Raw genomic sequence first — 12614 nt, 5'->3', positions numbered from 1 at the left:
TAACTACATGAATTCTTCATTACCTGCATGGTTATATAATCTTACTAGACTTGAAGAACTTGATCTAAGTGACAATCATTTCCACGGAACGATTTTGAAAGATATTGGAAATCTAAACAACCTGCAGGATTTAGACTTGGAGGGTAACAAACTTTCTGGTCCTTTGCCTGAGCAATTGGGGAAATTACAGAATCTCGAATACCTCACTCTCAATGATAACTCCTTTTCTGGTTCAATTCCCTCGTCGTTAGGGAGATTATCACTGTTAAGGGATTTAAAACTTGGATATAATGAATTGAATGGATCATTGTCGGAAACAATATGGCATCTCTCTGGTTTAGAAACATTCATAGTCTCTGGTAATGACTTACAGGGGGTTGTAACAGAAGTTAACTTCGCCAATCTCCGAAGACTAAAACTGTTAGAAATTAATTTCGTTGATTTGAAGTTGAGCTCTACTTGGAAACCTCCTTTTCAACTCGAAGGATTATCATTCAGAAATTGTCGAATAGGATCTCCATTTCCCCAATGGTTAAAAACACAAAAAAATTTAACATATATTGATTTATCCAACACAAGAATTTCAGGGAGTGTTCCTACTTGGTTCTGGGGAATGCCTTCTAGAATGGAAGATATAAATCTAGCCAACAATCGACTCACTGGAGAATTGCCAAAGATCTTCAAAGTAAGTTCTGGTTTTTTCTTTCGGGTTAATTTGAGTTCCAACCATTTTAACGGCCCACTACCTCATGCATCTGGTGTTATTATAGATCTTTCTCACAACTCCTTATCCGGTCCTATTTCCTCGTTCCTATGTTATCCGGAGTCTGGCGACAAGGATCGTGTAGGTTTTCTTGATCTCTCAAACAATGCCCTGTCAGGAGAGATTCCAGAATGTTGGTTTCACTCATCATCTTTGTCAGTTCTAAAGTTGGAAAGTAATAAGTTAACAGGAAAAATTCCAAGCTCTATCGGTTCTTTAGTTGAATTATCCTTCCTGCATTTGGGTAATAATTCTCTATCCGGTGAACTACCTCAGTCATTGCGAAACTGCACCAGCTTATCAACGATTGATCTTGGTGAGAATAGATTCAGTGGGAGCATACCAACATGGCTGGGGACAAACTTTCCAAACCTCATAGTTCTTAGGTTGCGTCAAAATAAGTTCAGTGGTGATATTCCAGAATCACTTTGTAACCTCACTTCACTACAAATACTGGATATCTCTCATAACAACTTATCAGGAAAAATTCCAAGCTCTATTGGTTCTTTATTTCAATTAAAATCCTTGAGTTTGGGTAATAATTATCTATCCGGTGAACTACCTCAATCATTGCGAAATTGTACCAATTTAACAGTGATTGATCTTGGTGAGAATAAATTAAGTGGGAGCATATTAACATGGCTAGGAGCAGACTTTTATAACCTTATACTTCTTAGGTTGCATCTAAATAAGTTCAATGGTGGTATTCCACAAGCAATTTGTAACCTCACTTCACTACAAATACTGGATATCTCTCATAACAACTTATCAGGATCAATTCCAAGATGTTTCAGCAATTTAAGTGCCATGGTTTTGAAGCAAAAACCGAGGGACTATTTTAGCATCTCCATTCCAGGAGACTATGAGGAAACTACTGTTTCACTGGTGACAAATGGAAGACAATATGAGTATAGTAACAATCTTGGACTTGTTGTAACCATGGATCTTTCTAGAAACAACTTATGCGGGGAGATTCCTCAAGATCTAACAACACTTCACGAGTTACTATTTTTGAACTTATCTGAGAATCATTTTACAGGAAAGATCCCAGACGAAATAGGCAAGATGAGCAAATTGGAATCTCTTGATTTCTCAAGAAACAAACTTTCAGGTGTAATTCCTCAAAGCATTATAGAGTTGCATTCTTTGAATCACTTGAACTTGTCATATAATAACTTGTCAGGGAAAATTCCTTTGAGTACTCAATTACAAAGCTTTCCTGAACTGAGTTATGTTGGCAACCCTGAACTCTGTGGTATTCCACTCAAGAACTGCAATGGCGATGAACAAGGTCAACTGCCAGGATATGGTGGAGAAAAACAAGATGATGATGGTGATGAGGATTATTGGCTTGAGATGAAGTGGTTTTATATTAGTGCAGGAGTGGGATTTGTAATAGGTTTTTGGGGTTTCTGTGGGGTGTTATTATGGAAGCAATCTTGGAGACATGCTTATTTTGGGTTCATTACTTCTACGACACAAAAGCTCTTTAAGTTTTGTGCACGTTAGTTTGAAAATATGTATCGGTATCGTACAATATATCAAATAACAGACCAATCTCAATTTGAATGAGACTTTAGTACTTAAGGTAGTGATGGTTTGTTTTTTCTTTTTGTGTAAACTCACTAGTTCGGTTTGATGTCTTGTTTGTAACCGGCTCATATGAAAACTACCCATATAGGAAATGAGTCATAAGTACTTCGTAAGTTTTTTGAGTGTTGCATTTTGTAGTATGTCTTTTGAATTAAGGATCTCAGTAGTGTTGCATTTGAGTTTTTCCTGAATTTTGCATTGGAGATGCTCTTGTGCATAAGTTTATTCAAGATAAGATTAAAGTCAGTTGTAATAATAATGAGTTGTAACAATTTGGTGGAAATATTTAAGTACTAGTTGTTGATTGAAATGGATTAGATGTTATTTATTGGAGGAAATTATCTGCTCTAATTAAACAAACTGAACTCAATATAAGGTAATGCACCATGAGACTTCAAAAGTAGTTTCACCAGGGATATATTTTAAAATAGATCAGCTTTATCATCTTGATTATCTCTTAATCAAACCAAAATGACAAAGCAGTTTTTGATCCATTAATCCAACATCACATATTCCATTACCAAGCAAAAGACTCATTCACTCAAAAGAATTAGAATCTAGATTGAACATACATAGTTGATGTTTACTGGGCATACTACCTCACCGTTTTTTCATAAAAAGTTAAAACTTCCATATCTTTCGGGTATCAAGTTCAGTCTTATAAGTTGTTCGCGGGGCAACTACACATGTTAAGCCCTTCGAACTCGCCTGGCCTGATGGCGTACTAATGTGCCTCTATTAAGACAACGCAAAAGAAAGAAAACGTAACTAATATCGGTGAGTCTTCTTGACAGTGGCGTGGCTGAGATTTTGGAGGCCCGGTGCGAAATTTTGATCGGGCCCTTTATATCGCAATTTGAAAGTAAAAGAAAATCATGCACCCTAAATAATCATCCAAAATAAATTTGTTGTAATTATTGTAAGTATTCAAAATAAATTTGTTGGAATTTTTGTAAGTATTAAATTTCAAGAACTTACAATTTCATTGAATTTGTTGTAATGATCGGAATATAATAGTATTCGTACAACAAACTAAGTTGACTATTCTTTTTTTGCAATTTGATAGAGAGAAATGACTAAAAAGATAGAAAAAGACCTAAACTCTATGGAGAAAAAGAAAAATTGAAACGTCAAATATTTAGTTTTGATATTTTCGTTTGGCTTCGTATTGGCATCTAACACGTCTAGAGAAACCTCTTAAGTGTATGAGATAACAAAAACAAGTGATCGAAAGTTAAAGAAGTGAAATAACTAACCTAGTACTCCCTCCGTCCCAAATTAAGAGTCCCACTTTGAAAATATAACTTTTTTTCACAAGTTTTGCTTTTCCAATTTTATCCATATTAATTTAGTATATCCTTTTTAGAATTCAAGGAATTATGGTAGGGTATTATTTCTCTCACTTCACTTACCATAAGTGACCAACTATTGAAAATAACATGAAGCACTAAATTAGTAACACAATAAAATGTGATAATCTTAAAATTTAAAATTGGTAGCAAATATTGGCAGTATTTTATATTTTGGTATTTTTTTTGTTGGTTTTAAGTTATTATGGAAAGTGAGATATTTTATTCGGGAATGAGCTAGATTTTGGTGTCATTCTACTAAGAAATATCCTAATTAGCCAATAATAACTCTAAAATCCAATACAAGGGTATACTTGGAAAAGGTAGGGATTAAATATGATATAAAAAGAAATGAGACTCTTAATTTGGGACGGACCAAAAAGGAATACGGGACTCTTAATTTGAGACAGAGGGAGTAAATACTTAGAAGTAATTCGTGGGGGCCTACAAAATAATATATTTGAGTCTTCAAACATTAGAGCCCAAGCCAGCCTTCATGGGCCCATAAACCAAAAAAAGAAATTGAATGTCGTACAGGGGAATCGAACCCACGACCTTCATGTAAGTAGGCAAGAACCAGACCAGCCGAACTAATTTGATTGATGTTTTTTAGAGATTTTCTCACTGTGTATATAATTTTATATAAAACAAATTCAGAAAAAGGTGCCCTAAGGGGAGGGGGGGCCCGGTGCGATCGCACCGCTCGCACCCCCTCACCCACGCCCCTGCTTCTTGACTAGCATTGACATTTCTATGTAAGGAAGACACAAGAAATCCTATCAAATAGAAAGAAAAAGCTTTGGTCACTGGCATAACTTACAATACGATAGCTTGGGTCACTGTCATACCCCCTAAGGGCCATACAGGTTACCCTATAGTCCATTATTTATATCCGTAATAATCCAAGTCTAATAAATCATATGTTCCACCTCTGTTGTGAATCGAGCTTGGGATCTCCGGGATTTTGGAGTAGATGTGATATCAACTGAGCTAGAAATTGTTGGCAAATCAAACCCATTGAGAGGGCCGGCGAATAATCAAACTTAACAAGGTAGAAAAGTCTGAGGAGTTAAGAAAAATCTCCGACTAATTTTATTGTCACAATCTTTGCAAGTTTCAACGGACCCATGCTTATTTTTTACTCTCTTTGTGACCATAACATCTTAAGATATTATACTCCACGAATAATTGAGTGGTTGTACAGAAAGTCGAGTCTTGAGGTAGACTACCTATTTAAGGTCTTGTTGACTCGAAAACTGACAATTCAGCTAAAAAATAGAATACAGTATGAGAGGTCCTACCAGACGAAAAAAGCTTTAGATTGTGTGTGTGTGTGTGTGTGTGTGTGTGTGTGTGTGTGTGTGTGTACATATATATTGACAATTCAGTTTGAAAACAAAGTTAATTTCTGGTTTTAATTTCAGTACGTAATAATGGAGTTGAGATATATTTCACTTATGTTCTTTTTTGCTGCATTTTTCTTATTCAGACCAGATTATCAGCTTTGGTTTTGTTTGCAAGGAAAGGGAGAGACAAGCTCTGTTGTCCTTCAGAGCAGATTTAAAATACCATAATACCTTTTCTCCTTGGGATGGTAAAGAATGTTGCATCTGGACCGGAGTCTTTTGCAATCCGAAAACGGGAAATGTTGTTGAACTTCATCTTCAGCACTTATCACTACGTGGTAAATTAAATCCTTCTCTGCTTGAATTAAAACATTTATATCATTTGAACTTCAGTTTGAATTACTTTGCGGGTATTCAGATACCTTCTTTCTTGGGCTCCATCCATAATTTGAGATATCTCGATCTTCACAGAGCGGGTTTTGGTGGAATAATTCCTCTAGAACTTGGAAATTTATCCAATCTTCATTTTCTTGATTTTAGTGATATTTCTATCGCCAACCTGGTAGATGTTGGGGATCTTCAGTGGCTCTCTCATCTTTCTTCTCTCCAACATCTTGACATGAGTTATGTGAACCTCGGCAAGGTAACTCATAAGTGGCTACATGTGATTAACATGCTCCCATCTTTGATCGAGTTACATCTTGCTGTATGTGGTCTAGATTCATCCATATTACCAACTCTTACACACATAAACATCACATCTCTTTCAGTTCTCCATCTTTCTAATAACATAATGAATTCTTCATTACCTGCATGGTTATATAATCTTACTAGACTTGAAGAACTTAATCTACGTGGAAATTATGAGTTTATTCCGACCATTTGATGCAAAATAATGTGAGTCGTCGATGCTAGAACTAACAGTAATGAAAAATTGACAGTAACATCCGCTAGTCTCCGTTAACTTTGGATGAAAAGTTAAGTTAAAAAGTTAGTTTTTGTTATCTTTGGATGGAAAATTAAGTCAAAGTTAGTCAACGCTCCAAACTCAAAAAAATTCAAATTTGTGCTCCAAACTCATCACTTGGAACATTACTTTGCCCCTTTTGCAAAATATCCCTTTATATAATCACCTCAAGCAACCCTATTTTTCCTTCTAACCCACTTCTATTTTATGATACTCAAGCCCACATTAACTTACTCTTCATATTAGACCCAAACCCAAATTGGCCTGGAGTTTTGTTATTTCCACCTAATTTGATATAAATAAGAAAATAGGGGTGTTAAAATCTTCCTACCTAAAAGAGGATTTCGTCCTCGAAATCAAACATACCAAAATCACAAACAATATGCAAACAAGTGTAGCAAATGCTAGAACATAAATTTTATACAAGCACAAGAAATACAACACAACATAAGACACTCTATACCCACAGGTTTAAGCAAACAATATTTACAAGCTCGCTGCAACAAATCATAAGTTATCAGACTCGATACAAGGCACAAAGCGATGTACAAACTCTATATCATAATAGAAAACTCATATGATATCAAAACTTTCATAACAACGTCTTCTACCCAGATTGATTATGCAATTCTAGATATCCGTACATTTCAATTTCCCTTTTAATGGGTTATAGCCAATTTCGAGGTCCACTTGGTAGCTTCACTTGTTATCCATGGTCACATCGACATAATTCTCTCCAATAAACCATGCGACCCTTCAGTCATCGCACCTCTTATGAGCAGGAAGCGAGCCAACTTCTGATATTGCTCATTGAGTAAACATCCAACTCAATGCCCCATTAAATAGTCTACCACAAATTAGCCATTTGTTTGTATCAACCTTTACGTCGAGGCAACCTCTATTCGGGTTAACATTTTCTCACTCAATCAAATTTTTAAGTAATACATAAACAACTGATACATTAGCGACGACATACGTTCAAACAATTCAAGCCCCATAAAAGTAGGGAGTTTCACTATCCTTGTGTAGATCATAAACATATGGATTGCCATAATCACAATCACATACCTTAAGTTTGACATCACAGTCAAAATAAGACATTTGATCACACGTATCACAGACAAAAACACATCATATCAATAAGCATCATCCTTCATATGGGAAATTTGCACCCACAAGGTACGGTGACGAGGTTAATACGTCTAACCCTAGTAGTAAGTTAAATGTCGATGAATTTACTAATAATACCCTAGAGCCTGAAAGGTCTGATGTTGTCTTGTTTCCTCCACCCGTGTCACCTCACCATGATAGGACTACACTAGACATTGATATTCAAGATGATGGCTCTATGAGCAAGTTTGGGAATGACACTATTCTGAACTTTCCGACATTTGACACTTGTAAGGTTTCAGTCTTAGATGAAATGTTAGGAAGGCATGACACTATAAATGAATGCGAGGCCGCAGATGTCTTTGAGGACATTGATGACGTTAGAGACATGTTAGATAGTTTGTCAGACATTTTACCTAAGGAAACCATGGACCTTGACGTGGTCCCCGAGCATATTGCCTTACCCTTAAAGTCTAGTTTGACCTTTCACATGGTCTAAGACTCGGTTGTTGATCCCTTTTGCGACACTTCAGATGTCTCCTCAAGATCGTCTTTGGAGATAGCGGATATTCTGTCCACTAAGCTTGCAGATGACTTTTTGCCTTCGACTGATATATTGACCTTTCATTGTTATGTCAATCCTTTTGATGACTTTCTAGTCATTGGTCCAAGTATTTATGCTTACTTAGTGGACTGTGCATCCACTAAGTTTGGGGATTGCCCCTCTTCTTTGATAGTCTCACATGCACTCTCTGCAATTCCCAAAAATGTGAGACTATCGTTCACTGAAAACTTTGTGTTTTGGGTGGACCCACAGATGTATCGGTTATTGGTTTACAATTAATCACATATTTGTAATCCAGTAGGTATATTTTTTTCTATTTTTCAAGTCACCTGTTTCGTCTGGCTGAAGACGTTTAAACTTCGCGCTTTCTGGGAGGCAACCCACGGTTAGGACGTTGAGATAAAGTAATATCTTTCTCTTCACCCTGTTATTTTTGCATAGTCTTCAGAACATTGAGGACAATGTTTGGTTTAAGTTTGGGGATAGGAGATTGAATTTTTTGCTGAGTCCTTATTTCAAAAATTCAAAAGGGTTTAAAATTTTTCAAAATTTCTAAATTTTTGGACTGAAAAAGTGAGTCTAGTTGTTTTTTTTGTTAATGGTTATAGAGTCTAGTTGGTTGTACTATGCTTTTGCTAAAGGTTTTTCCACAAATTTCGAGTCTTGAAGTTGTCTGTGCACTAGCCATGTGAGTGTTAGATAGGTGAAGAGTTGACTTTTCTGAGAGAACTTAATCGATCATTAGTGGAGACTTAACCTATGTGAGATTCTGAGCCTTTCTTGTTGTTTTAAGTGATCTCTTCTGAGCTAATTCTGAGTAGAATGAAGAGCTACTCAACCTTGCAATATTGAAAGAAGAACTCATTTGATCTCCTGAGTTCAAATTTTACAACCACTAGGGATGTCCTCAGGAATGTAAACCTTACTCTTGTAGTCTAAGAAACTTGAAAACAATGTCAACTAGAGGAAGATAGAAATCCATTTACCATTTAGAACCCTAAGAATAAGGCATGAAGCAAAGTGAAGAGAATGTTACCAAGGAAAGAATAATGTCAAGAAAGTAGTATTTGTATTATAAGTATAGTACTAGTGTACTGAAAAAAAAAAGGGAAAAGAAAAAAATGTTTGTTTGTGTTTAAGTGTTTATTCCAAAGTAGTTCTTGAAGATTTGAAGACGTCAAGTTCTCAGGAGTTCTAGTACATCCTTAGTCTATCGACCTTTAGGAAGCATTGTTAGAGAGTTGATCAGGTGACAAGAGTTGGTAAGCTTCCCCGTCCCGTATTAGTGGTTGTTTCCTTCCTATGAGATCAGTCGTTCACAAAAATTTTAGTCCGTCTTTTGTAATGTGTTGAGTTTTCTTTCATGCTCATACTCGCACATTGAGTGAACCATTTCTGAGTGACTTAAATTTTTCAGTGTATGACCATGAGGCAACAGTCGAGGCGAAATGTATTGAGAAAGTAATCGAGGTCTTGTCTGTTCGGAACCGAAATGATGTTCATATTGGCTTGTCACGTGCACTTCGAGTCTTGATTACCAGTGAAGGGATTTTTAGCGTTTGTATGGTTTGGTCGACATTGGATTTCATCTCTATTAACTTTCGAAAATTTACCGGATACACATTTTTAGTCCATATCATATTTAGGCCCTTCTACATTTTTGAGATTTTTGAATTTTGTGGGTATATTCACTGCAAACCCTCACGAGACAAAACTCGTCCTCTATGGTAACCTAAAGGTTTAACGGCTTGTTGCACGGGCTAAGTGCAATCGTGATTCCCTACGAAAGTGGTGAATTGGGTTTAGTTGTATTTTTCAGTTTTGCTCGAGGACTAGCCAAATCTAAGTTTGGGGATGTTTGATGAGACATGAAAATGTCCCATCTGAATCTCTTAATTCAGGTTAGTTAGTCCATTTCGAGCGGTTACTCCGATAATTTGTTTAATTTTCTTTCCCAGGTGTCTTTTACGGAGTTTGGTGAGAAAAATAGTTAAGATCGGGAGAAAGACACACATGAGGGCATTATGGTCATTGGTTGATTCTGGTATTTTGACCAACATTGATGATCGGATGAGAAGTGGGGTCCATGACGAGTCCGTAGGCGAAAACATATGTCAAATCGGTGTCCGGATGGAGAAGTTAGACTAAGTCAAAGTTTGGGGTCTTCTATATAGTGCAACTGCGTGCACGATAATACCATATACTGACCGCATTCTCCGAATCTGACAGACATGAATCACAATCAAGCAGATCCGACGGCCATCCTCACTGCAACATACGTAACCTCGATAATCCTGACGACAACAAATTTCGCCCTCTAACAGCTGTCGACAAAGTCACGGGACCTCTTGAGTACTGATCCCGTGTATTCCGTTGCAGCCTGTTTCGCTGGTCCCCAAGGATCAGCGTCCATCTTCACGACATCTACACGTGGCGTCATCTAGTACGTTTTTCTTTCTCATTTTCAGAAGCTCGCAACCCAGCGAATCATCCCTATTGACAGCCAAGCAGCACTCGATTGGCTGAAACCCAAGTTTTAGGGAATTGGTTTTCTTTCTCTCTTATCTTCGGTTTCTCTCTCAAACATTGAAATTAAAGAGAAATACTAAAAATTCCAGTAGAGAGAGAAATGGGAATAACACAGAGATGGAATGTTTTTAAAAGAAGAAAGAATAAGATATGGAGATTTCTAGAGACCGAGAAGGAATGGGATAGCTGGAAATTTGTAGAGATCAGAGAAGAGATTGATCTGGAGAGAGAGAGAACAAATCTTTTCTTTATCTCGGCTAGAACCGAGATTGATTCGAATCTGAGAGGGAAGGAAAGATTGAGACTTGGCTGGAATGTTTCTTCTTCTTCTAGATAAAATAATAGATTTAGAGAGAAGCAGAGATGAGGAACCGAGAGATGATTTCACAATATTTTAGAGAGAGAGAGAATCATAGATAGCTGAAAAACTTCTTTCTTTATCTTGAGGGAAGATTGAGATTAGAGGAGATATTTTTAAACCCAATGGAAGAAGAAAGAATAAGAGAGGGAGACTGGCTAATCAGAATAAATCATGGCTGGATAAATTCTAGAGAGATAGCTGCAGATAAGAGAGAATCATGGTGGGATTCGATTGAAATTTACACAGAGAGAGAAAGAGAAATTAGCTACTGGTTTTGGTTCTCTACATATATATTCAACTTCGGAAACTAGATTGGGATTAAGTTGCTATTTATAGATAGAAGGGAAGACTTCGGAGTTTTATTTGTTTTTCTTATATAAGAAACAAAGAGAGAGAGAGAGAGAGGGGGCATCCCGGATTGGGGATCCTCTCAAGCTCAACTAAAACAGTAGAAAGAGAAACAGGGAGTGAGAGTTTGAATGAAAAACAGAGCAAGAAGAGAGAGATAAAGAGATATTAAAACAGTAGAAAGAGGAGTTTTGGAGAATGAGAAAATTGAATGGAAAATCATTTTCCCACAGAGAAAATATTTCCGAGAAGATGAGAAAATCGTTTTCCCTAAGGGTCTGTTTGTCTGGACAACTGTAAAAACAGAAGGAAAACTGCTCCTTAGGGTGCGTTTGGCTGCAGACAGGAAATCATTTCCAGCGAAAGTTTAGTTTTCTCCAATTCCTCTTTTATTCTTTATATGTACTTTAATCTCGTATTCCGATTATCTAATCTTCCAATCTAGGGTTAATGATGAAACCATATTCAAAATATTAATCGGAGTTTTAACGAAAACATCTCCCGGAATTAGGATAGTTCATTATCCGAAATTCTGAGTTATAAAAAAGAGATTTAATTTATCTAATTATTGGTTCTTAAACTGATTGTATGTGGTGAATTCAGAAACCTTAGTCTCTCTCCCATTTCACCTCCCCTCATTTGAGTTCCTTGTATCATTTGTATTTATTTTCATTTCCGGTATTTTATTTTAATATTTTATTCATTTTAAAACGAAAATCAAAACATTTGAAAAAAATCTTATTACTTCCTAGTTTTAGAATAGATTCAAATAGTCTCTGAGGAACGAACCGGTCTTACCGGAATTTATTACAACTTGACACCCGTGCACTTGCGGGTGTAGACCTATTTAGGGTAATCTTTAGGCCCATCAGCCCACTTGTCTAAATAGCTCGGAATAGGTATCATTGTCTTCGTGTCGTTAAGAGCTTGAATTTCGACTAAAGATTTGCATCAAACATATTCCATATGAATAAGATATTAATATTTGAAGTCGGAGATATAACATGGGAGCTGGGAGGTAATTATAGTTAGTCCCACATCTATTACTAAAACAAAATCGTTAAGACTTATAAGCAATCACTTACTCATACTTGGGTAATACGTGAGACGTGATATAGTGTTTCGCGTGGTTTGCACCACGCAAACCGCGCACACGCATGGGCGTTTAGAGGCGCCTGCACGCACTTTGCACTGTGCATCGTCGCTAGAAGCGTGGAATCCTTTTTCTTTTTAGGTACATTAGATGTAATCCAACGGGCGAGATCTTTTTTGGTAGTGATCACACGGATCCCCATCTAACGGACCAGGACAGTCTTGTTGTCTGGCCAAAGTCGGTTAGACTCAACAGTCATTATGACTGTTGACCCAACATCCACGGTGACTGTTCTTAGTCTATAAAAGACTTATAACTCAGACTGAAAATAAATCACTTCGAAGTAAAACATATCCAGAGAAGGAATTAAGTAAAAGTTCATATTGCTTGCAAGAGTTCGCACGATTAAAGGTAGAACAGCTGTATCCTGGGAGGCAAATCGCATTACTATTGGTTCAAAATACAGTGCGACTATTGTATTAAGGAAAGAGTGACCAACTCGCCTATGTCCTTCATTAATTTATATCATCTGTTAATTTAATTTGTTAGATAAGTTTATCATTGTTCTGAAACTCAGAACAATACGAGTA

At 36.7% G+C, this 12614-nt stretch overlaps 1 protein-coding gene across 1 annotated transcript; it reads left to right on the top strand.

Moving 5' to 3' along the window:
* The first annotated feature begins 7 nt into the window (after nucleotides 1–7).
* On the top strand, nucleotides 8–2272 carry LOC147558732 (receptor-like protein EIX2). Its single transcript, XM_086659094.1, has one exon. It carries the CDS (start codon nucleotides 8–10, stop codon nucleotides 2270–2272), a length of 2265 nt encoding a protein of 754 aa, XP_086515220.1.
* The last annotated feature ends 10342 nt before the right edge of the window (nucleotides 2273–12614 follow it).

The sequence above is a fragment of the Eschscholzia californica genome, unplaced genomic scaffold (assembly GCF_041429995.1).
Source record: "Eschscholzia californica isolate CP2 unplaced genomic scaffold, dmEscCali1.0.p SCAF_2, whole genome shotgun sequence".
NCBI lineage: Eukaryota > Viridiplantae > Streptophyta > Magnoliopsida > Ranunculales > Papaveraceae > Eschscholzia > Eschscholzia californica.
The sequence above is the reverse complement of the archived record's forward strand: the minus strand, read 5'-3'. Positions and strand labels throughout refer to the sequence as shown.

What these genes read in the sequence shown, in the direction of transcription:
- LOC147558732 (XM_086659094.1), top strand. Translation starts at nt 8, where the DNA reads ATGAATTCTTCATTACCTGCATGGTTATATAATCTTACTAGACTTGAA.